Below are 26028 nucleotides of genomic sequence, written 5' to 3'. Positions count from 1 at the left end.
TGTGTACATGTACATATGCATATGCTGTTCAGTCATTTTTCAAATATGTTCAACTCCTCATGACCTCATTGGGATTTTCTTGGGAAAGATATTGGAGTGGTTTGCCATCTCCTTCTCCATCTGATTTTACATGTGAGAAAGTGGAGGCAAACAAGGTTAAATGACTTGTCTAGGGTCATAGTTAGTGATTGAAGCTGGATTTGAACTCAGGAAAATGAGTCTTCCTGACTCCAGGTCCAGCACTCTATCCACTGAGCCACCTAGTTGTCCCATATACACCTATTTTGTGTGAACACATACAAACACACATGCATATATATATATGTGTATACACATGCACATATGTGTGTGTGTTCCTGTTTTACAGATGGAGAAAGCAATGACCAGAGAAGGGAAGGAAGGGTTTTCTCTGGCTGTGGAACCAAGAAACATCTATCTTCTTGGACCATCCACTTCTTATTTCCTTCTCTGACCCTCCCCTAACAAGCAGATCCTACTCTATTTGGAGATAGTCTCCTTTGAGAATGTTATCACATCCCCCTTCCCCCACAACTGTCTATGAGATCATAAGCCATAAAAGTACAGGCCCTTTAGTTTCTTCTATCTTTGGATCTCATCTCATCCCTTATTCAACTGCTGAACTTCACAAATATTTGAATTAAATTGAATGCATCCCAAACATCCTAGTTTCTCCTTGTCACTTTTGTAGTTCTCTCATCCATGAATTTATCTCTGAATCTTATTTGGGGGGCAGGGTGGAAGCTATTTATATTTTCAACCTGTGCTCCCCAGCTCCTAAGTCTCATTAAGCTTATAGCTCGTGTGAAATAAGATTTCATTAGAACACATTCTTTGAATGTGTTTCAAAGGAGTCATTTAAAGCAACCTGGTGACACAAGAGGTCTGTGGGAAATTACAAATGTGTAAAGGGATGTTGGATGGTTAAGAGTAAGCCTGTCTGCCCCAGGTATCTCAGATCTGACTCTTCATTGAGCACCACGACTTGGAATGAATAAATGTGAGCTTCTTGAGGGCAGGACCATTTCTTATTCATCTTTGTAGCTTTCTTAGTGTTTAATGCCCTCAATATGTACTTGCAGAATTGAATTGAATAACTTGGATAGGGAGGTAGATGGTTCAATGGATAAAATGCTGCCTGGGCTTGGGAATCAGCTGAAGTTCTATCTCAGTCCCTGTAGCATCCCTCAGTTTCCTCATCTGTAAAGTGAGAATAATAATCTCAGAGAGTTATTGTGAAGATCAAATGAGGGGCAACCAGGTGGCATTGTGGACAGAGCACAGGCCCTGGAGTCAGGAGGACCTGAGTTCAAATCCAACCTCAGACATTTAATAATTGCCTAGCTGTGTGGCCTTGGGCAAGCCACTTAATCCCATTGCCTTAAATAAAATTTAAAAAAAAAGATCAAATGAGATAACATCTTAAAAAATACTTTGTAAATCTTAAAAACAGCATAAAATACCTATTACTATTAAAAAATTTTTCTTACCCTGGTCCCAAAGCTCAGCTTAAAAACCAAAGAGGGCAACCCAGGAATGGGAATATCTGCAACAAGGAGGTACTTACAGATGAGATAGGGAGGTCACATCAGTGAAGATGCCCTCACGGAGAGTGGAGATGTCGTTGCCATGGAGAGACCTGAGGAGACAACAATCTACTGTTGGTATAATTCCCAAGAAGAAAGGCTCTGCCAATTTGCAGAAATATAGAACCAAGCTGTTTGGCGATTCAAACTGGAAACAAGAGGCTGATGTAAATTCTTCTGACAAGCTGGGACTTGCCAATGTGTAATTACAAAAATATCCCCATCCAGGACTCTAAGGAGGACGTCTGCCCAGGTCATGGCTCTTCCCTTGCAGGCCACAGTGTCATGGATGAAGGTGGAGGGCTCAGAAAAGGGTCTTGTACCATGCCCTTTGTTCAGCAGCCTCACTTCAACTCATCCTAGGCCATTCTAGTTCCAACACTTATCCTATGTGACTGTGGGCAAGTCACCTGGTGACTCTGAGACTCATTTTTTGTTTTTGTTTTTCACCTGTAAAACAGAGATGATTCCTGCACTACCTACCTCAGAGGGATGTTCTGACTGTTTTTTAGGAAATTGTTTTGAAGAAAACTCTTTATAAAGTGTAAAACACTCTATAAATGTGATCTACTTAAAGTATTATTTTTCCCTAGGGAAAGGAGAATATTAGGATCCTTAAAGAAAGCATGCATTTGTACCACTGGTAGTGGGGCTGGGTCGGGGGGAGGATAGAGTTTTTCTTAAGAACCCATATCTGCATCTTATGTACCAGTCAATGCAGGCATCATCTTTCTGACCACATGCAACTTAGTTGTATTTGGCAAATTATTCTCATTCATTTCCACTAATTGGGCCTGGCAGCTGTATCTTAGCTACTTGTCCAGAGTTATAGCACTTGTATGAGTCAATGAGGACGTGACACAGATTTTCCCAACTTCCAAGGTCAGTCTTCTAACCATGTTCACCATGCTGACTCTCAGAAGTCTAGGGGGAAAGGTTCATTTCTTCCCAGTGGGTGGATGGGAGGATCCATTCCTCAGGAGAAGGACCATCCAGAGTAGCTTTCTGTAGAGGAAGACAAGAGGAGCCAAAAGGACTTACAGCAGCCGGAGAGAACGGAGTCCCTCGAAAGCCAGCGGTGGGATGCACTGGAGGGAATTATAACTGAGAATCCTGTGAAGAGGGAAAGGAGACATTCAGAGACTCTAGCAGAAGACCTATTCACGACACATTAAATTTCACTAGATTAAGGGGTCAGCTTTTCTTTTTGCAAGATTATGGGGTTAAGTGACTTGTCCAAGGTCACACAGTTAGGCAATTATTAAATGTGTGAGGCCAGATTTGAACTCAGGGCCTCCTAGTTGCTCTATCTACCACCACCTAGGCAGCCCCAAGGTCATCTTTTCTCTTATTTTCCTCCTCCTACCCATCCCTCTTCCTTCTCCTCCTCCTCAAATAAAGCATCTACCTATGGTATTATCTGAAGAGCTAAACACAGTAAACTTTAAATCTAAGGCAGAGGATGGGAACAGATGATGTTATTAGTTAAGGCCATAGAGTTAAATAAATGAGCAAACAGTGGATAAGTTAAACTAGAGAGAGTATTTACACTGCAAGCAAAGGAGTCGGTGCCCTCTGATAGTTTATACACTGGAAGCTGCCAAGATCACTAACAGGATGCCTGCCAGCTCTGGAGACAGCCTCCCTGAAACTCAATGACTCTTCACCATCTAAGTAAGCTGTGCCAGCCGAGGAAGTAACAAGTTGCCCAAATACCAGAGATGCTTAAAAATGGGGCCCAAGTAACTGGGTAACCCCTCAGGAAGACAAGTATGGGTACTGGAGCATCAAGTTCTTTGAAGACCTGGAAGCTCTATGCAAATAGCAGGGGCTTTCATTTTTCAATATATCAGTAGGTTGTGCAAGGGTATGGGAAGAAAACGGTCATTAAGCTCCAGCTTTGAAATTCAGGCATATTCTGGGCTTAGGAAAAAACAGAGCAGATAGAGGGGTTAGATGGTGTCTGCTGAAAAGGGGAGGGAAGAGAGGACAAAGGTAGCCAGGGCCATTTCTATTCGGTTCCTCCTCCCTGTTGTCCCCACCCCACTATTTGTCCCTGGTTTATCTTCTGATTTCAGACAGATTTAAGGAGAAACAAATTAAACTCAGTCTGTTTTCTGGTTTTATGTGTGAAAAAAGAGATGATGTGATGAAGAAGGAAACTATTTAGTTATTAACAGCTCAATATTTCCCAGCAAATTTCAAGGGCTGGCAACTCTGTTCATGGCTCTGCTCACTTGATTAGAAGCTTCTTGAGGAGTGGGAATGCCTTTTATTCATCTAGCTCTCTCTTCCATTGTCAGGCCCATTACCAGAGCTTGCCAATGGGTTCTTAAGTACTTCCTAAGCCTGACTGCCCTGCTAATGAGTGGGATCATGTTCATAAAACCGCTTCTGAATAGTTGGCTCTAATGGAAATAAGGAAAATCACTAAGACCTTTTAAAAACAGAAAATGCAATGAAAAAGAACTCATGGGTGGTTTGGAAATAGTCAACGCTGATATCAAACTCTGGCTCCACTTTCCAGGCTCAGGGCTAGATGTGGTCATGGAGAACAGGATTCACATCTAGGTCTGACATATCTTTATGCTAACTATTTGAAGTGAGCCTGGGCTGGGGAAAACAAGTGAAGACAATAGAAGAGTGGATTTTCTGAAAACTATCATCAAATTAGTCTCACCCAAGGGTTTCCAGAGGTACTCACAGGGTGGTGAGCTGGCTCATGTTGGTGAAGGAGGAATTACTCAAGGAGCCGATCTTATTGTTGCTCAAGTCCCTGAAAAACATGAATGAATCATTTGGAAAAGAGGAAAAAAACAGTTATTGTGAGTAGAGCCTGAGAGGATCCATTCATTCCTGACCAATGTCCACCCTCCCACCATCTTTCATACTGGTCCAATGCCATGATATCACCCAAGGGGTCACCGGTTCTTTTCTCCCATTCCTTCTGGTGGCAAATGGGAGGAGACAGGGGATTGAGTATCATTTGATGACCTGCATACCACTCTAATGCACCCTCCTCTGGGCCTTGGTTTATGTATGAGGAATTGGGACTAGATGAGCTCTAAGGTCTGTCCTAGTTTCAAAGTTCAATGAATCTGTAGCTATTTGGGACACAGAAGAACCACACTCCCCTTCAGGAATTTACCTATAGCGATCCATTACCAGCTTAGCCTTGGCTGCCTGACATTTATAGCATGGAATGGAAGATAAAGCACTAGACTCAGGGTTAGGAAGACCTGGGTTCAAATCCTGCTTCTGATCTTGACTGTGGCTGGGTAAATCATTCAGCCTTTCTGGATCCCATTGGGGATCATCTATCTTGGAAAGTTGTTGTCAGGTTCCAATGAGATAATGTGCTTTAACTTGAAACTTTAACCAGTAATAACAATAATAATAATAATAATAATAATAACAATAACAGTTTAGCATTTATTATTGCTGTTATTACTGTTTTCTAATGAAATCTCTCCTTTCCTGTTTTTCTTCATATCTATCTCTATGTCTGTTTTGTTCATTTGATTTTGCTCATTTCCCCTGCCTACCTCTTTGTTTTTTCCTTCTGCAAATTAAAAGAATGACTTCCCTGGAACTGCTGAGGAATTACACATCTCTTCAGGATCAATTGAAACTGGGAGGCATAGTTCAGGGCAAGGGTGAATAAGTAACCTTTAACTAGGTCTAAATATTGGGTAAGCAAAATGTGCTGCTAGATATCGACATCATTATCATGGCCAATAAATATTTATTAAATATTTACTATGTAATGTGCAAAGTACTATGGGATATATATGCATGTGTATATATACAGACACATATATGTTGTATTTATATACATATACACACACATACATAGTAATGAGCTCATCTAGTGAACTGTCTAGTTTTTTAGTTTTCTTTTGTTTTTGCAAGGCAATGGGATTAAGTGACTGGCCCAAAGTCATACAGCTAGGTAATTATTAAGTGTCTGAGGCTGAATTTGAACTCAGGTCCTCTTGACTCCAGGGCCTCTATTCACTGCACCACCTAGCTGCCTGAGTTGTCTAGTTTTATTTTTTTAAGTAACTTTTTTTTTTGCTTTGGACATTTTGTTTTCTTTAAGTTCAGTCTATTAATTAAGACTGTAATAATTTAAGGTCCTACATTTAGCTTCAGAAACTCAATTCTTCAATTACAGGAAGGGGAAGGTCTGACTTTGAAATCATTTGTGAAGGGGGAAAATTTGGTTTTAGTTGACCATAAGTTCCATGTGAGCCAGTAATGTAATGTGACTGCTTAAAAAAAATAGCAACTCATTCAACTTTACAATACCACATTGTTTAAATCAAAAGATGAGATGATAGACTCATTAGACTGGGAGCAGGTCAGACAATAGTATCTGAGGTATATCATTGTTAGTTTTAGATGACAGGAAGGAGATGGAGAAAGTACAAAAAGAACAGCCAGGATGGCGAGAGGCCCGGGAATGATCATTGAAGCCAAAGGAGGCAGGAATATTTAGTGTGAAAAATCAATCCATCATTCTATAAGCACTGATTAAATCCCTACAAGACATGTCTTGAGGGAATATAGCCCCGATCTTTTGCTTCCATTCATTCCTAAAAATTTCTTTATAAAGTGGATTGTCTAAGACTCACTTTCCCTCAGGAACGATATTAGAATCAACTTTACTTGGCTTTCTATGAGCAGCTAGCTGAGTCATTCACACTTCATTGAAAAGTCATAAAAGCAATTACTAAGGTCATCATATAATAGAAATCACAGCTGTGACCAACAATATATCATAAAAGTCATGAAAACAATTATAAATCCCTTTAATAATCTCAAGTTGTAAAACAATGTTCCAAGTCAGAGATCATAGGCCCATGGAACTAAAAGAATGTAGGCAGCTACCAAGCCCCTTCATTTTAGAGATGAGGAAACTAAAGTCCAAGTTTTTTGTTCATCATCACATAATGAGGCAGAGTCAGGATTCAACCATTTCACGTCCCTGGAGTCAAAGTTCAGCATTTTTTTCCACCCTACCCTGTTACCACTGTCTAAGAGAATGGGCAAAAGCATACTGTATACCAAAGTCATCATACCCATGGCCAGTAGGTGCTACAAGGCCCATAAGTGAAAATGCAGTCCCTATCCAATTTTAACATATTGTTTTTGACGTATTGATTGGGGAACAAAAGAAATATATAAATGTGTGTGCTTTTCTACGTCAACATGTGGCCCAGAAGGATCCTTAGGTATGGTTGAGTGGTCCCCATTTCTTATTTGAGTTGGATTCTACTGAGATGCACATTGATTTTATCAGGGAGCTCAGTTTACTACCACATGCAAACACAGGACAGAAAACGTTCAATTCTCCTACTCATAAATTTCACTTAAAACTAAAATGCTAATTCTTATAACTCATTGGATACTTCATGCTCAAATTAATAATAACTTGGGAAGTATTACTTGAACAGTCCTGGCTGTATAGAACGTTTATCTAAGAAATTTCAAATTTGTGCCTTCAATAAATGCCTATTTTCATTGGTCATGGCAGTGATAACCTTAGTGGTGTTTTCCCCACAAAGCAGCATTTTTAACATTTTGCCCCTTCATCTTATCCTACCTTTCCAATTGGTTCAAAGCTACAAATGCAGCTGTTTGGTATCAGGCCAAATAAAGGTCACCAGGAAAAGGGAAGGGCTGTTAAATCACTTTATTTGACATTCTGTTGGCAGCTACAAGGGTTCTTCACACTTCACTGGAAGCCCATAAAAAAAACCTGAAGGCCTCATTTGGAGATTATGTGGATGTCCAGGTCTCTTAAAAAAATTCTTTCCAAAGAATTTTGAATCAACCCTATTTCTTTTCTTTTGGTGGCAAAGTCATTCAAAACCAGTAGCAAGAACATGCTTTCAAGGTTTCTCAAAGTATCACGGAAAGACTATGGTAAGCTTTGCCATTTAGATTGATAAAAACACAACAAAATAAAACAAACCTCCAAATAAAAGGATCAAGGCAGCAAGAATTAAGGCATGAGTATTAATTAAGCATCATAACACAAAAGAAAAGTGATGTTCCATAAACTTGTTCTTTGTGGGATAAAGAACTAAGATCAATGAGAAAACTGTGGCAAGGAGGATTAAAGTGACTTGTCCAGAGTCACAAAACTACTAAGTGACTGAGGCTGAATTTGAACTTGGGTCTTGCTGATTTCAAGGTCATCCCTCTATCCACAGTGCCACCTAGATGCCCACAAGAGTACAAGGATCAATGAAAGGTTATCGAGAGATAGTTTTCAGCACAGTGAAAGGAAGAATTTTAGAATGATTATAGATATTCACCAATTAAATGCACCATATCTTGATGGATTGCATTACCATCTGTAGCTGTATACCAGAGAAGTTTGGGTGGCTTTCTATTTCAAATGTTGTGGAAAGGATTCCTATACTGAGTCAGAAGTTCCCTGAGGGGGCGGCTAGGTGGCGTAGTGGATGAAGCACCAGCCTTGGAGTCAGGAGTACCTGGGTTCAAATCTGATCTCAGACACTTACTAATTACCTAGCTGTGTGGCCTTGGGCAAGCCACTTAACCCCATTGCCTTGCAAAAAAAAACCCTAAAAAAAAAAAAAAAAAGAAGTTCCCTGAGGCAACCTTTCCCATGACTATGGAATTACTATTAAAAAAGCAGCTAGGTGATGTAATGGATAGAGTTGGTAAGACCTGAGTTCAAATTCTGCCTCAGTAGAGAGAACTTTCACAAATCCTTAGAGCAAAGCTTCTTAAACTTGTAGGTGAAAGACCCCTCTGGCAGTTTGGTGAAGCAGATGGAACCCTTCTCAGAATAACCTTTTGATGCCAAATGTTAAATTTCAGGTAGAGAACAGAAAAAATAAAAATGCAATTTTTTCCTCATCCAAGTTCAAGGACTCCCTGAAATCTATCCATTAGCCCCATTGGCAGTCTGTGATCCTAGGTAAGAACTCCTAACTTAGAATGTCCTCTCTGTATGGCTGTCTTCATGGCTAATAATTTAGGAGTGTATCCTCCACGCTATCTTGCAAATAACAGACACCCAGGAAGTCTTTTTTTGACTAATATTGACTAGTCAAGTTCCCTCTACCACCAGATCATTCAAAGATCCTATAAGATAGGGTTTCCTGGTTCCTAATACTTCACAAATTGCTTGTTAGTTGAATATAAAACTTCATTCTGCTGCTGAATAGTATTGATGAAGGTAGGTATTTTATTTGTCTTTCTTATGGCAAATGATTTGAGATTATGCCATGTAAACTGTCAAGGGAAAGAAGTAACAACTAGCAATGTGCCCTGGCCCTTGGGGACACCTAGTTGCCAGTGATGCCAGAGACCTTCTCTTGAACCTGTCTCAGTGTTGGGAAGTAGTGGTGGGCAAGGTCAACAGCCTGGGTGGGGTGAATGAGGAAGTATGGAACAAGAGAATTTCCAGAGTGATTGGGTCAATTCAGGGAGCCAAAAGATCAGCAAGGAGTTTGAGAGAAGGATGATGGTTCAGCAGTGAGTCATGGGGAGTTTGCAAAGAGTGTATAGGGAGTAATTTGGGAGAACAAAGGATTGGGAGAAAGGGATGAAGCCTGGATGCCTCCTCTTTCCATGACATCCTCCAATTCTGTGGTGACATAAGAGTCATCAACAAGAGACTGTTAGTCACCCCATTTGTCTAAGTCATTCATCTGGCTGTTTTTTTTTGAGGGGAAAAGTACCTGAGGTGGGCATAGGTTAATCCAAGGTTTACGGCATTCCTAATACAGGACATGCATAACTTTTATAACTAAGAAACAAAACTTAAAACTTGATTAGCCACAGACAGACCACTAATCAGGGCTATGTAGAAAGTGTGAATTTGGTCATTTGCTAGGTCCTCTTAAAGAGAGTGCTGTTCAACATGGGGTGATGATCAACCTTGCTCATTCCATCAGTGCAATTTTAGGAATTTGACAGAGAATACCATCTGTATCTTGAGAAATAATTGTGGAGTTTAAGGAAAGACCAATATTACCTTCAGGTGTCATATCTAATTATATACCACATAATTTTGCTATTTCTAATATTTTATTTTTTTCCTCAAGGATATGATTTTTCTCTCAACACATTCAATTTTGGTCAATGTATAGCATGAAAACAATTTAAAGATTATCAGACTGCCTTCTGTGGGGGGTGGGGGAGGGAAAATTGTAAAATTCAAAACATTACAAAAATCATAGGTAGAAACAACTATTGTATATAATTGGAAAACAAATTATATATATATATATATGTATATAAGTGTGCTGTTCATTAGAAGTTGTTCTACTATGATGGATGTGGCTCCTCCTAGCAGTTCAGAGATCAAGGACAACCCTGGGAGACCTGTTACAGATAACAGCATCCACATCCAGACAAAAAAGAAAAGTCCCCCCCCAAATCACAGAATCTGAATGAATAAATACCATATTCACTTTTTTAAAAATTCATTTGTGTTTTTCCTTCCTATATCATGGTTTTCTTTCTTTTCCCTTAGTCCTAATTCTTCCTATGCAAAATGATGACTATGTAAGCATGGTAAACACAACTGTAGATGTATAATGTTCACTAGACTTTTTGCTGCTGAGAGGAGGGAGGTGGGAAAGGAGGGTAGAAGAAAATTGTGTAACTTATAAATATGCAAGTAGATGAATGTTGAAAAACTTTCATATATATAATTGGAAAAAATGAAATAAAATATCATCCAAAAAAAAGAGAGTGTTGTTAGATTATATTTAAAGTCTCCAATGCTTGGAACCTTCTTTGTTTCCTCCTTCACCTTTTTTTTGGTTTTTGCAAGGTAATGGGGTTAAGTGACTTGCCCAAGCATTGAATTTGAGCTCCTGATGGCCCAGGCCAGTACTCTAGAATCTTTAAAACCTAACCCAAAAGACAATTCTCCATAAAAACCTTCTGTAATTCCTAAGTCAATGATGCTCTCTGGATTAGCACTATAGTACTTCATATAGTGTACATAATATGGATTTGTTGTTTTAAAAATTGCATTATATTGAACTGAATGTACACCAGCCCTACTGTGGGCTCAGGATTCCCTTGGCAGAATCTGAGGTCTTCAGATCCCCCTGACACTTCCCTTCTCTTTCCAGTTTGCCTTCAAGAATCCCCTTTCCTGCTGACACTATTGCTACCACTTCATTCATTCTGTTTGGGGACAGCAGTGGATGTCAAGGAACCCTCCAGGCCTTCCCCTTCCTTTTGTACTTCCCTTACTGCTCCCCAGGAGGAAGGTTACTAAACTTTAAATTAAAGTGAGCAACCTACAGGTGGTCATCCTGAGCTAAGGAGTGCCCAGGGGCATTTATGGACCATCGGGAAGGTTAGTTAGGAAAGGGCATTTAGATTGGAGTTTGGGAGACTACAGTTCTTAGCATGGCCACAAGGTGGCAGAATGACTGCACTCACAAAGCTCAAAGATGTACCCAAAGATGGCACTCTGGAGGCGGCTCCAGGGGGATGGAGCCAGAAAGGCTGTGGACCCTCCCTACAGGGGATGGGATCAGCCACTGCTATCTCTTGCCTCTTGCCTCTGGGGCATTAGACCCTGGGAACCCTTCCTTTGCCGTCATGGAGAAGTCTGGGTACTCACACAAGCTGTAGATATTTGAAGGTGGAGAGCTGCGCAGGTACCAGGGTGAACTGATTACCATCCAGGTAGCTGTAAGAGAAAAACCACAAGGTGTCCTAGTGATGATTCAGCCTTTCCTTCCAGACCTCCTTCCCACCAATGCCTCTTTTCAGGACACCCCCAATCATGTCACCCTCTTCATTGAAGGAGAAGGCCAATTTTACTCCTCTGCTCCCAGTCAGAGAATACCACATTTTAATACACATTTTAGAGTTCCAAAACAGTTGGCCTCATTCAATTTTTGTTCACATTACCTCATTTGACTCATTAACAACCTTTGAGGGGAAGAGAGTAAATATGATTGTTTCAATTTTGCAGATAAGTATATTAAGAATCAGAGAAGGTAGATGTCATATCTAAGATCACACAGGATTGGGACTCAATACCAGAGCTTCCAACTCCAAATACAGCTCTTTCCACCTTATCCAATTTCAGGAGGAAATTCATTTTTATTTTGTTTGCAATTAAGGTAATCTAATTTGAGGGTAGTTTCTGTACAATATTGCCTCTAAAAGCTTGATGAGATCAAGGGTAGAAACAGGTTCGACGAATAGGGAAAAAACCAAAAAACAAAAAACTAAACATCTTTCTCTTTCTTGTCTTTTGTCTCCTCACTAGCTCCTCTTCCTGTTTCTGTTATCTGAGGCATTCTATTTTTTTTAATTTTTTTTTTTTTTTGTGATTTTTCCCTTTTCTTTTTAATGCTTCTTTTACAACATGACTAATATGGAAAAAAAAGATACCCTGCAAAAAAACAAGACCCCATGTTCAGGATCAGGGTCATAGATCTCAATCTAGAAAGAACCTTAAGAACTCATTTGGTCTAACACATTTGTTTTACAGATAAGGAAATTCTATCAATATACTTCTATCAATATGCTACCATTGCTGATAGCAGCCAATATAACTCAGTCCTATATTTACAACTTTACATTAGTACTGGAATTCCACATCTTCAAATGCCCATTAGACATGTGCACCTATACCCTATCACCTCTAATCAATACCTTCAAATTCTCCCCTAAATCAGCTTTACCTAGTATCTTCCCTAGTTCTCTCTGTATCACTGCTGTTCTCCTCAGTCATCTTTGATTCTTCCTATTGTTCAGCTAGTCTCCAGGTACTCCTGATTTGTCTTCCTCACAGGCCCCTAACTTTCTATTCTTACTGCATACAAACCTAGAGAGATAACATGGTGTAGTGGACACAGAGGTAGCAAGACCCAAATTCATATCCTGACTTGGATACATACTGGTTGTGTGACCTTGGGCAAGCGATTTATCTTCTTAATGTTCCAAGCAACTCTTTAGAATTCCATATGCCAGCAAATTACAGGTCCACTCCCTATTCTCTACCTTCCTAATCTATTCTTTCATCATTTCATACTTGAGAAATGGTAGCTTTCTAATGGGTCTCCCTGTCTTCAGTTCAGGCTCCTTCCTCTCTGTGGCTAGAGCTCAGGATAGCATCTAAGGACCTTCATAGTCTAGTTCTGTACCACCTATCTCACATGATCTAAATCCTAACCAAGATTTCCACTCCAACAGGGTCATATTTCCTCACTGTCCCTTGAACAGTGGATCCTTGTTATCTTGAAGCTTCAACTCCAGTACACATTTAAAAAATTTTCCCCATGTATCTGAATTCTTTAAGGACAGCTCAAGGTTCATCTCCTTCAGCAGACCTTCCCTTGCCTCTCTGCTTTAATCCATTCAGATCTCCCTTTTTTCTGGTCTCCCAAAACTCATATTCTCTGTATTATTAATTTTAGCACTGATCATATCACAACTTATATTGTGACAACTGTTAGGATGATAGATTGAGAATTGTATGACTCTACCACAAAGATGGAAGAGAACTCAGGGGGAATATAATGTAACCAAGCCTGAAAATGGAACCCATTTACAATGGGTTTGCCAAATAGTTCCCATTGCAATCCAATGATTATGGTTCCTTGCTGTTTCTCATTTCCCAATTCTGGGCATCTTCAGTGATTCCCATAACCAGAATTCTCTCCATCCACGTCTTTACCTCTTGACTTCCCTGTCTTCCTTTGAGTTCCAATTAAAATTTTAACCTCCCACAGGAAGTCTTTAATTCTAGTTCCTTCCCTCTGTTGGTTATTTCCATTTTATCCTCTATATAGTTTTACTAAATAGTGTTGTTTTCCTGTCCTTGTCATTAGTCTGTAAGCCCCTTGAGAGACAAAACTGTCTTTTAGGTAACTTTGTGTCTCCAGCACTTAGAATACTGTCTGACCTGTAGTAGAAGTTTCATAAATGCCTACTGAAAGACTGACTACCTCCAAAGGCAGCCAGTGCCACTTCTGGGTAGCTCTCGCCATCAGAAGCTTTCCAAGACTCAATCTACCTCTTGGCCAATTCTACCCCGTTCCTACTTCACTTCTCTGAGGCTAGACGGAATCAGTCTAATCATTTTTTTTATTTTTTTTTTGCAAGGCAAATGGAGTTAAGTGACTTGCCCAGGGCCACACAGCTAGGTCATTATTAAGTGTCTGAGACCGGATTTGAACCCAAGTACTCCTGACTCCATGGCCGGTGCTTTATCCACTATGCCACCTAGTCGCCCCTTAATCACTTTTTTATGGGTCTAGTCTTAAAATACTTGAGGTCAGCTGTCATGTTCCCCTTAAGGGTTTCCTTTTCAAGGCAATGACAACAACCACAATAATGAGAACAACATTTATAGAGTGCTATGTACCAGATACTTTGTTGAACGTATTACAATTATTATCTCCTTTGGCAAAACTCTTTATTAGAAATCTGAGAACCAGAGGAATTAAACAGTCAGGATTTGAAACCAGTTTTTCCTGACTCTGGATCTAGCATTCTATTCAATGCATAATCACTGTGTAATAAGAACAAGTTACTGCTGCCTCTCACGGACCCAGTTAATTCTCTAATAATCTAAATTGTAGCTAAGTTAAAAATCTGCATTGCTTTGAGGGAGTTGATGCACAGGGAGCTCCTCACATCAGGGAAAGTGATCTGAACAAATAACAAAACCAATATTTGCTCTAACCACCTCATAGAGTTGTTATAAGGAAAGTGTTTGTACATGGTAAGCTGATATTTATGTCCACGTCCATGTACATCTGTGTCTATGTCTATACCATGTCCATGTCTGCCTGTGTCTGTGTCTTCTATATCTATGTCTATGTTTATACTATGTCTATGCTATGTCTGCCTGTGTCTGTATCTTCTATGTCTGTCATCTATGTCTGTGTCTATGTCTACATCAATGTCTGTCTAGATACATTTAGACAGATTGACATACATTTATGTGATAGCTATCTAGATTTTAATTTTAACAATAATGATAAAAGGAAATCCTTCAATTCTTCCCCCATTCCCAGAGACTCTGCACCCCCTTAGCTAGGCCAGAAGGAACCCATGGATTGTGTCACTCACAGTTCAGTGACATTCTTGGGAATGCCCTTGGGCAGAGCCCTGAGGTGCTTGTTGCTGCAGCGGACGACAGTATCAAGGCAGGTGCATTCCTGTGGGCATTGCGGTCTTGGGAGGCAGCCTCCTTCTTCCTGACCTGGGGAAGAAGTTAGTGAAAGAATGATCAGTGAAGGGGACCTAGCTTTCTTGCCCTCAGTTTCCTGTAGTCGAGGTTCTGCTGGGTTCCCTGGGAACTGAAGTCACTGTATCTGGATACTAACTTGATCTCTGAATTACTAATAGTAGATCCTTTCTCAATAGAACTTCTTATAAATTAGATGGTCTGAGTCCCACATTTTAAATGATGATCTTTTTTTTGTTGTTTTTTGGCAAGGCAATGGGGTTAAGTGAGTTGTCCAAGACTCACACAGCTAGGTAATTATTAAATGTCTGAGGCTGGATTTGAACTCAGGTCCTCCTGATTCCAGGGCTGATGCTCTCTATCCACTATACCACCTAGTTATCCCAGTACATTTTAGTAAAGATCTTGATCAGATTTACCTAGTCTCTATCTTCCTCATTTGACCTCTACTTGCCTCCATTCACAAACGTGATCCAATCATCTGACTCTAATGCTTCAACAGCCACTACCCTAGAATAACCCTCCCTTCTGCCGTCTTGATCTTTGAACCCTCAGACATGGATAATCCATCCACTCACAGCCAAATTCTTTGTTCCTGGAGCTCTGGATAAACTCATGAAATCAAACTAATTTCAGGAATTTATGAAAAGTGAATTTATGATGTTTATGTTCTATTGGACCTTTCCTGGCTTACTATTTTCAACTAAATCTTTAATTTCCTTGATTTTTAACCTGCAGTGACTCTGTGGATAAATTTAAGGTTGTTCATGGAGCTTGGATTGGAATAAGGAAAGGAAAAAGCAATTCCTGTCTTCAAGAAGTTTACATTTTAATAGGGGAGACACCAGGTATTAAAAAATAGGCTCACACAAGGCACATGGAGTATGGAGTAACCTTGTAGGGAAAGGTCCTAATACCAGGGATGGCACGAAGGTAGGGAGAGGTACAGGGTAAAGGAAAAGTTTCTTTGATTAGGATTTAAGAGAGAACCAAGATCAGGGAACACAAAAATAAGTATGAGTCAGGAACTATCTCCTTCCTGGGAAGACATCAGAGGAGTGGTATATCTTGGGACTCAAGAAATGTTCTTTTATGGAAGGATTCAAAAAGTAAAGAGGGATGATCTGATGAGGTGAGTGCAGAGGAAGGTGGAGGGTGTGAATCAGATCAAGCCCTGCATGTCTCTTATGAGGTCCGGGGAGAGCTGGCCTTGCCCTGTACTAGTTGAGAGAGCCTAGTCCTCTGCTATCAGCCAAGTCCTAGCTGTGCCTCCTCAAGGGGTAAACATAAGTACATGACCCCTTCCCACAACCAGCCCCCAGGCAGACCCTCAGTCAGCTGCCACCTCCCCCAGGATGCCTGTGAGTTACCTTCTTCACACCTGAAGTCGGGGAAAGCCACGTCCTGGAGTGGAATCTGTCGTAAGAAGTCTGGGTTCTGGCACCGGGGGTTCCCTGTCACGATTTTTCTCTTACGAAGCCAGTCCCCGAGCCAGGCCAGCCGGCAGTTACAGTTGAATGGATTAGCCAGGAGATTTCTGAAAGGACAAAGAGATGTGAATAATGATAACAACAAACAACAGCTCTCCACATATATTATCTCATTTAATCATTACTGCTCCATGAAAGGTGGTTGTTGTTCAGTTGTTTTGCTCATGTCCAACCTTTCTTGACCCCATTTGGATTTTTTTCCCCATAAAGATACTGAAGTGGTTTGTCATTTCCTTTTCAAGCTCATTTTACAGATAGGAAAACTGAGGCAAACTGAGTGAAGTGACTTGCCCAGGGGGCTCACTGCCAGTAAGTGCCTCAAGAAGGTGAGTCTTCCCAGCTCTAGATCTGGCTCTCTCGCCTCTGCAGGTGTTACTATTATCCCCATTTTATAGAAGCAAACAGGGAGGCAGACAGGTTAAGTGACTTGCCCAAAGTCACACCAGTTTTGTTTGAGTTAGAAACTAAACTCAGGTCTTCCTGATTTCGAGTCCGACTCTGTAGTCTCTATCCATCCAACTTTATTCAAGAGCAAAAAACCTCATAACTGCCACAAAGATCTGGTATTAGACAAGCTACTTTGTAAAGAAATGGATACCCTAAGATGTGTCATTAGAGTAAGGAGACTGACAGGTCAACCAATGCACCAAAAATAATACCTCCAAATGTTCTGAGTTTCCTTTAGACCCCCATACACTTATATTGCTACCACTGACAAAAATCCTTCTGAGATTTCCAATATGGGAAAAGCCTTTCAAGGCCATACATGAAAACCTGTCTCAGTGTGCCTTAGACTTCATCAACAGGTCCCAGGGAGGGGTTACAAATGGACTGGGCAATGGTGGCTTATCATCCAACCTCCTGAGTAACTATTCTGAACTAGTACGTCTCTTTGATTTTTTTAAAAATTTTATTTATTTAAGGCAATGGGCTTAAGTGACTTGCCCAAGGTCACACAGCTAGGCAATTATAGGTGTCTGAGGCTGGATTTGAACTGAGATCCTCCTGACTCCAGGATCAGTGCTCTATGCATTGCTCCCCCTAGCTGCCCCAGTCCCTTTGTTTTTTTAAAATTAATATCGTTGAATAGTCACATCTCATGTACTAATCCAGGTACTTTTATAATAAGTTTTAGTTTATGATATATAGAAATATATGAACAAAAGAAATGGAGTAAAGGACATTGGGGTTACTCTGGGAGGTTTCTGCCATACTACTTGAACATGGAACCCCTTACTCCACCAAGACTACAATCGACAGCTTAATATTAAAAATGAATCAATGAAGGGGGGGAAGAGGAATATTTCATCCAAAATGGTGTTTAATAATTTTTAAAATTATTCCTCTTTGAATTTAGGATAAAGTTTTGTATTTACCTTTGAATATAGATATTTATGATGTTCAGGAGATTCACTGTGAGTTACCTTCTTCACATAATCATAATAATGGCCAATTTAGCATTTTACTGTAAAATGAGCTGGAGAAGGAAACAGTAAAGCACTCCAGTATTTTTGCCAAGAAAACTCCAAATGGGCTAACAGTTGGACATGACTGAAATGACTGAACAACAAAAGTTGCTAGACTGATAATATTCTTTCTATGGGTTTGGCATCATTACCCTTCTGTAGATTGAGCGGTAGTAATTAAAGTGTTTTGACAAAAGGCTTCTCAGGAAGAGGCGAATAAAAATGAATAGGAAAAAGCCCAAAAAAGGAATTAAATAGATGACCAGGGTAAAAGAAGAGTTATCTGAAATACACAGTCAATGAATAGCAATCATCTTTTTTATCTTTCCCCTTGGTTCCCTTTCCATCAGTCCCCAAAGGCAGGTTTCTACCTGCTATTTATTTCCCCTATAAAAATCAGACTTTTTTTTTCTTTTCAAGTTTTAAAGTATAAATTTCCAGGCAGGAATTTTAAAAATTTACATTTAGATAAATAGGACTTCCAAAGGGAAAAAAAAACAAATAGCCTAAATCTAAGTTTCATCACTCGTACCTAATATGAACTTCCTAGCAAATTTTTCCATAGTATTTGAGAGATGGCATGCTGTCATGGTTAAAGAGCCAGATTCAAGTGACAAGAAGAACTGAGTTCAAATCCCGCCTCTATTATATAGTTGACCATGGCCAAGACCATGGAAACTATAGCCACTTTTCACCTCTGCATCATAAATTTAGAATGCTAAGGGACCTTAGAGCTTATCAAGTCTACTCTCTTGTTTTGTAGATTCAGAATCTAAGGCCAAAAGTAAAATCACCTGCGCATCTAGCAAGTGTCTAAGGTGGGACTTGAACCCAGATCTCCTGGATTTGAAGTCCAGCTCTCTAGCCACCATCCATTGCATCAAGATGGCTAGAGCAGACAGCAGCCCCAAATGCCCTTTTATCCCTCACTCAACCTAAAGTTTTTCTAGGAAGTCTTGCTGGGCTTTGGTCACCAGGAAAAAAAAGTGATGTAACCCTGGTTAATGAACCTGACTCAGATTGAGGTTTGCCCTTTATCAAGCCCTTATGTGCCCCTGGTGCAGGCAGTGCAGGAAAGCCCCTCTAAGAAGATGCCATGGGGCTCCCTGCTCCAACAGAGCTCTCAACTTACAGAGTGGAGAGGGATTGGAGAGTGTCAAAAGCTCCTGGTGAGATGGTGCTGATCTGATTATCGTAGAGCGAAAGCAGCCGGACATTTCGGAGGCCCGTGAAGCTGTCATTGTGAATGCAGCTAATGCGATTGTTCCTTAGCATTCTGCAGAAACAAGGAGGAAAGGAGAACAGGGCTCCTCCAGGCCCACTTAACTTACTTTTCAAATGAACTCCCTTTCTAGATTTACATGAGTTAAAGGCAGAAAAGACCACAGAAATCATTCTGATATTGGGTCTGACCCTCTGGAGGTCTGGTGAAGCCCAGGGATCCCTTTACATAATAATGCTTTTATTTATCTATATTTATTGTTATCAATACATTAATAATATGTATTTTTTATTTCAAATAGCAATATTAAAATTAAGTACATTAATATTTTCATAAAATAAATACATCAATAAAATACAGAATATTACAAAGGAAATGAAAGATATTCCAAAAACAGTTTGTAGACAGGAAGACTGTAATTATATTTGATCTAGCAATGTCTAATAACTACATAATTTTGAAGTTATGAGTGTAAATGATATTTTGAAATCAAATAGGCAAAAAATTAAGCAAACACCTGTAATTTTTATTGGTGACAAGATCTACTGCCACTTTTCCTAAGAAGTAAGAACTGTGATGTACTGTCTACATTCATGATTGAAGGAAAATCTTAATTTCAGGGTTTTTTGGGGGGAAGAAATAATGGTGTAATTTTTTTCTCATTTAAATTTGTGGTCTACTTCTGAAATGTTTCTACAGACCCCCAGGTTAACAAACTCTGACTCAATACAAATTTCTCATTTTATAGATGAGAAAACACAGTCCAGGAAGAAGTAACTTGGTCAAAATCACAGATCTGGCAAGTGACAAAGACAAGTCTGGAACCCAGCTGCTTTTTAAAAATCAAAGTTCCCTTGGCATAAATAGAGGGATGGGTGGGTAGTGTAACAGTCCTAGAGTCAGGAATATCTGAGGTCAAATTTGGCCTCAGACTTTGACTAGCTGTGTGACCCTAGATGAGTTACAACACTGATGAAAGAAAGAAAGAAAAAGAAGAAAGAGAGAAAGAGAGAGAGAGATGAAAGAGAAAAAGAAAAAGAAAGGAGAAAGAAGAAAAGGAAGGAAGAGAGAAAGAGAAAGACACTTAATAATTACCTAGCTGTGTGACCTTGGGTAAATTGCTTAACCCCATTGCCTTGCAAAAACTTAAAAAGAGAGAGAGAGAGAGAGAGAGAGAGAGAGAGAGAGAGAGAGAGAGAGAGAGAGGAGGGGAGAGGAGAGGAGGAGGGGAGGGGAGGGGAGGGGAGGGGAGGGGAGGGGAGGAGAGAGAAAGAAAGGAAGGGAGAAAGGAAGATTAGGAAGGGGAAAGAAAGAAAGAAAGAAAGAAAGAAAGAAAGAAAGAAAGAAAGAAAGAAAGAAAGAAAGAAAGAAAGAAAGAAAGAAAGAAAGAAAGAAAGAAAGAAAGAAAGAAAGAGAAAGAAAGAAAGAAATTGAGAAAAAGAGAAAAAGAGAGAGAAAAAGAAAAAGAAAGAAAGGAAGGAAGGAAGGAAAGAAGGAAGGGCCGAATGGAGGAAGGGAGGAAGAGGGATCCCCTCCATGTTGTCTCTCCTTTTTGCTATCATAATCAAAAACAGCTACTTCTCTATCCATTCATACACAGGGTTTACACACACACACACACACACACACACACACACACACACACGCACGCACGCACGCGCGCACACACACACAGATATTTTCCCTCTCCTGTCACTGTACTCTGCACAGCCTTTGTGCTGGCTGTCCCCCCTCCCCAGACCTGGCATGCTCTGCCCTGGCCCCTCTGCCACTTGTTTCCTGGTATTTTTCAGGTCCAGCTCACATTCTGCATCCCCCACTTGTTGACTCACTTGCATGTGCATGCATGTGCATATTTGTATTTGTGCATGTGTGTTTGTATTTTTTCTTTTACACCAGAATTATGATGCCCTCTGTGTAGGGAGGAGGGAGCACAGCACAATGGCTAGAGAAAGCTGGCTGCAGAGTTAGGGAGACCCATTCCAGCCCTCACCCTGTCTCTTGCTGGCTGTGGGACCCTGAGTTCCCAAGATGCTTAACCTTTCAAGGTCCCTGGCAATTCCCTTTGACTCTAGATAGATTCTGGACAAAGTGCTGATCTAAAGTTTTCCTACTGGGAATTTCAGTGAAAATTATCAGTGAAATCCAGGTCCAGACCAAATGCATATGTGTGTGTTATATGTGTGATCTACATGAGATCTTATGCATATGGATATAAGCGTTCTGTCCATGTGTGTATCTATCTATAGCTATAATTTTTTTTTTAGGTTTTTGCAAGGCAATGGGGTTAAGTGGCTTGCCCAAGGCCACACAGTAGGTAATTATTAAGTGTCTGAGGCCACATTTGAACTCAGGTCCTCCTGACTCCAGGGCCGGTGCTCTATCCACTGCACCACCTAGCTGCCCTATAGCTATAAATCTTAAGTATCTACAATGACTCTTTGGCACTCAAGAAGGTTGGCCCTTCAGTATGTTGGTGTTGTGTTAGGATCATGAGGATGGACTCAAAAAGGACCCCTAAGCCTTCAGCTTGTGACAACAGAGAATTTATGACCATAAAACCTTTTATAACCTAGATAGTGCTAAAATAATAATAATGATAATAATAATTTTTTGTAACAAGGCAACAGTAATGAGAATTCCCATTATCTGTTGGCATTCCCATCTTCCTTGCTATCATTCTCTTTCATTTTAATACATATTGTCTATACCCGCACAGCTATTATTCCCATCTATTGTCTCCCAGGTACTCACAGGGTCCTCAGGCCATCTAGACCCCGGAACATACCACTCCGGATGGATTCCAACTGGTTGACAGTCAGGTGCAACTCACTCACTGAGGCTGCCCCTTCAAAGGCACCATCTTCTATCTCTGCCACCTTATTATTGCTGAGGTTACTGGAGGCAGCAAGACAGGAAGAGAAATCGGAACCACATGAGGGCTTTGAATCCAAAACTGTATATTTGTGAAAGTCTTCTTTTCCTTCCCTTCTCCTTTAGAATTCTCTCAGATTTTGTCCCTGGACTCTAGAGAAACTCCCATCCAACCAGAAACCTGATCTCCTGTTTAGTAGTTCTCTAACAGAAAACTCCTGCCACCATGCCATTCCCGATGCCTGGAATTTCTCTTCAACCTCAAAATCTGGGCTTCTTGAGTCTTATCCAATTTTTCAGCCTCTAGTTCAAATGCCACCTCATTTGTGATACCTTACGTCCCTTCCTTCCCTTAAACATTCATGAATCTTATTTTATTTTATTTCATTTTGGTATATTCATTGTATTCCCCTGCCAGAACATAAATTCCTTGAGGGCAGACTGTCTAATTCATCCTGTGCATGAGCACAGTGCTCCAACACATTCTAGAGGCAAGTAGAATATTTGTTGAATCAAATTGGACTCACATTTTCTTCAGATGTGGAAGTTTTTTAAAAATGCCAGTGGCCTCTAAGATTGAGATTTCATTGTTGTTCAACCGTCTGTGGTAGGCAAAGAAGAAAAGAGATATGAGTAGAAGTTAATAGTCACTTCCAAATGAAGAAGTTGACATGGATCATATTAGGAGTATCTCTGGGGATTCCATAAAAATATATCACCACCTCAAAGAAAGTTGCCTCATTAAGCCAGATAACCTAATCCTGTTAAAAGAAGATGATAGACCTAGAGCTAAAACAGTGAAAATATTAAAATTATCTTTTCAATATGAATAAATTACATATATATTGAATGTTTGCCTGTATTGAAAAATACACAAATGTGATAGCTTAAAGTCAAATTTTGACTAATAGTTCTATCCTGAAAAAGGAGGTATTATATTCACTAAGGTCATGTTTTTACTACTTTCCATTAAAATCTTTTTTAGCTCAGGTGTTTATTTAAAAAATATTTTTATAGTATTAATTTGGTTTAACTGAGATCTCAATTTGCCATAGCAAAATCCATAATATGATTGAATTTCACAAGCAGACTCTTGGCAAATCAGCAGCACCTATTTAAGGGAACAAAAAGAAAATCTTTCAAAACAGAACACTAATTAATTTTCTAATCACTATTTCCCATTCACCTAAGTTGCATCTTCAGGCTCAAAAGACACATATTTCATATTATTTCCAAGAAGAATAGGGTAATTTACATATATGAATACTTATTTACCTTTACAATATTCCTTGGGTAGGAGGGAGGCATATTTATACTCATTTTGTAGAATGAGACACTGGGGTACAAATAGCTTACACTGTCTAAAATCAGTCAGTTAGTCAGCAGCAAAGGAGCAAAACTGTTCTGACATCTTATCAAAGGGTGGAACCAGTCATCCCACCAACATTCATGGAAGATGGCCATCTGCCAATTTAATCTTTCAATTGTTCTACTGGTTTCAGAAGGTTTTGGAAGGTCTCAGGATAGGTGGCCCTAATAGCCATAATACCTACATTCTTTATGATAAAGCAGTGATTGTGATGGGGGTCACTAGCTACCCCACCTCCAGTAGTCCCCAAGATTGAACAGAACAAGGAGACTGTCTCTATGGCAGCTGTAGAGAAATAAAGCTAGGAGGCAATCCCAGAAAGAACAAGAGAGGAGAGTAGAAACATGGAAGGGGAGAGGCAGAGGGAAAGGGGGAGAAGGAGGGAAGGAGTGGTTTGGGTGGCAGAGGGGGTGTCCTCACAGCTCTGTGGTGGACTGCGGGATTCGCTCTGGGATCTTTGTAAGTTTGAGGTTAGAACATTCAACCACGTTGGATTCGCAGCGACACTTGTGAGGGCAGATGGCATCACTACTGCACTCGCTGTTCAGCTGATAATCCTCTGTGCCTGGCTCGAGGGAAAGAGGTAGGAGAAAACAGGAAGGGGTGCCTGGTGCAAGACCACCCTGGTCTCTACCCTCCCCAGGTAGGCATGCAGAGACTTCAAGACCCTTGTCCAAGCCTTCCACCACCCAGACCCTCCCAGGGATCTCCATGCTCATCCACACTCCTCGAAGATCCCTTACCTGGAAGGAAGTATTGCTCTTTTGCTGTAGAGATGAAAAATAAAAACAAAACAAAGAACTGGCTGGTTGGTTAGAGAACCTGTACCTGCACCTGTTCCAATCTAACAACTCATAGAGATGACCCAGGGACAGAACTGAAGACTAAAGGCTTGGTCCAAGAGCCTCTAAAGTTAGAAAAGCTCTTTTTCAAAGGCAACATCTCACATTTGTCATCTATTATCTGTGTGACATTGAGCAAGTAACTGAATCTCTCTAGGTCTCAGTTTCCTCATTTGTAAAATGGAGGAATTAGATCTCATGTCTTCTAGGATCCCCTTCAACCCTAGATCTTCTGGAAATGGGAGGATTGGACAGGATCCAACCTTGATATTCTGTGACTTGATGCTGGAGGTAGCTTTGTATTTGTTTTATGTGAGCAGGCTAAGGAAATAAAAATAAACTATAGAAATGATCCATCATGAAGAAAGAAAGGTCAGGAGTTATTCTCATTGTGCCAGTGGGGATATGATATAGTTTTAAAGATTTTAGATCCTCTGGAAATGGGAGGATTGGACGGGATCTCTAAGGCTCAGCTTTGACATTCTGTGACTGATGCTGAAAGGTAGCTTTGTATTTGTTTTGTGTGAGCAGGCTAAGGACATAAAAATAAACTATAGAAATGATCCATCATGAAGAAGGAAAGGTCAGGAGTTATTCTCATTGGGGATAGGATATGGAATTGAAGTACTGAAGAATTCAGATCTTAGCTCTGAAAGTGATTTTAGAGGTCATCTTGTCCAAGTCTCCCATTTTACATTTGAGAAAATAGAGACCCAGAGAATCCAAGACCTGCCCAAAGTGATGCAGTTAGGTAGTGGGAGAGCCAGCACCAGAACTCAGGTTTTGACTCTCAGTTTGGGATTTCAAGGGTTGTGATTCTCAGTCCCATACACTCAGCCCTATTGCCCCAATCTACAGGATACCTATATTGGTTTAAGTTGCAGAAAACATTCTTAGAGGAACCTCTGTTCTCACAGACAGTAGGTTCCTGGTTCTCAGGTCTTCTAAGAGATAGAAAAGTCATGCAAAGAAATCTGATGGGTTGTCTGGTGGCAAGGCTATGTAGGGTTGTCTTTATTAACTCTTGAGTCCTAACACTTCCCAGGAATTCTGGGTTCCCATTTCTTCATCCCTGAGAAAGAAGGAGACAGAAAAACAGTTACCTGAGCACCTGAATTTCTTGCTTTTTATCTGCCCAATGCGCTTGTTGGCTAGACGGCGGGGGCTGGCACAGCGGGCTCCACTAGTCTCGATGGGGTTAGTGCGTAAGAAGTCTGCCAACCACTTCAGGTTGCAGTCACAGATGAATGGATTTTGAGCCAGGTGTCTTTCCAAAGTGAAGACAAATATAGAATAAAGAAAAAAAAAGGGTAAGATAACCTTTTTTTGACCTCCATCTAGGCTAGTCACCCTCTCCAAACTATTTTTTTTAATCTTTCCTTAAAGTCTAATTAACTATGAAGTGAGGGAAGAGATTGAAAGAGAAGCAAAAAACTGGGTAGGCAGGACATTGTTCAACCAAGAGGATGAGGTAGGGGAACTGATGGGAATGAAAGGTAGTGAGAGGTCAAGAGAGCTGGCAAGGTAGGGTCAGGGGTTTTGAGGAGTGGTGGGAAGAGATGAGGAGTGACAGAGGAGGGATGAGGTGATATGGACCAAGATGGCAGGGAAAGGAGGGGAATGGAGAGGAAGCTGATGGGGAAGATAGTGGGACATAAGCTAGAAAGGAAGGTAGGGTTTGTTATATGGAGTAATGGGGAAATATAAGGAATATGCTGTCTGGAAAGGGTAAGATGATACAGTCTGGAGTAAAGATCACAAGAAAAGGGCAACTTCAGCCTTTGTAGTTGCCACCAAAGAATGCTGGGAAGTGAAGGATTGGAGAGAGACACTAGGGAATGCGACTCTCCATCAATCTCTGACAACATACTCCCTCCCTCTGGCTTCTGTGCACTTAAAATTTCAGACACTTGCTTCTCTACCACTTGGTGCTCTGGAATCT

At 40.4% G+C, this 26028-nt stretch overlaps 1 protein-coding gene across 3 annotated transcripts in view; it reads right to left on the bottom strand.

Annotated features, from left to right (window-relative positions):
- The window catches only part of SLIT1 (slit guidance ligand 1), a 241870-nt gene that overhangs the window by 28519 nt on the left and 187323 nt on the right, over window positions 1-26028 (bottom strand). For all 3 annotated transcript variants that reach the window (XM_074233238.1, XM_074233240.1, XM_074233239.1), the window contains exons 14-25: window positions 25190-25353; window positions 23988-24011; window positions 23665-23809; window positions 22403-22477; window positions 21756-21899; window positions 18912-19055; window positions 16194-16360; window positions 14706-14838; window positions 11236-11304; window positions 4309-4380; window positions 2646-2717; window positions 1586-1657 (exon numbers count right to left, since the gene is read on the bottom strand). In XM_074233238.1, coding sequence (XP_074089339.1) covers window positions 1586-1657; window positions 2646-2717; window positions 4309-4380; window positions 11236-11304; window positions 14706-14838; window positions 16194-16360; window positions 18912-19055; window positions 21756-21899; window positions 22403-22477; window positions 23665-23809; window positions 23988-24011; window positions 25190-25353 — 1281 coding nt within the window. The remainder of the gene's footprint in view (window positions 1-1585; window positions 1658-2645; window positions 2718-4308; window positions 4381-11235; window positions 11305-14705; window positions 14839-16193; window positions 16361-18911; window positions 19056-21755; window positions 21900-22402; window positions 22478-23664; window positions 23810-23987; window positions 24012-25189; window positions 25354-26028) is intronic.

This window comes from Macrotis lagotis, chromosome 4, assembly GCF_037893015.1.
Source record: "Macrotis lagotis isolate mMagLag1 chromosome 4, bilby.v1.9.chrom.fasta, whole genome shotgun sequence".
NCBI lineage: Eukaryota > Metazoa > Chordata > Mammalia > Peramelemorphia > Peramelidae > Macrotis > Macrotis lagotis.
The sequence above is the reverse complement of the archived record's forward strand: the minus strand, read 5'-3'. Positions and strand labels throughout refer to the sequence as shown.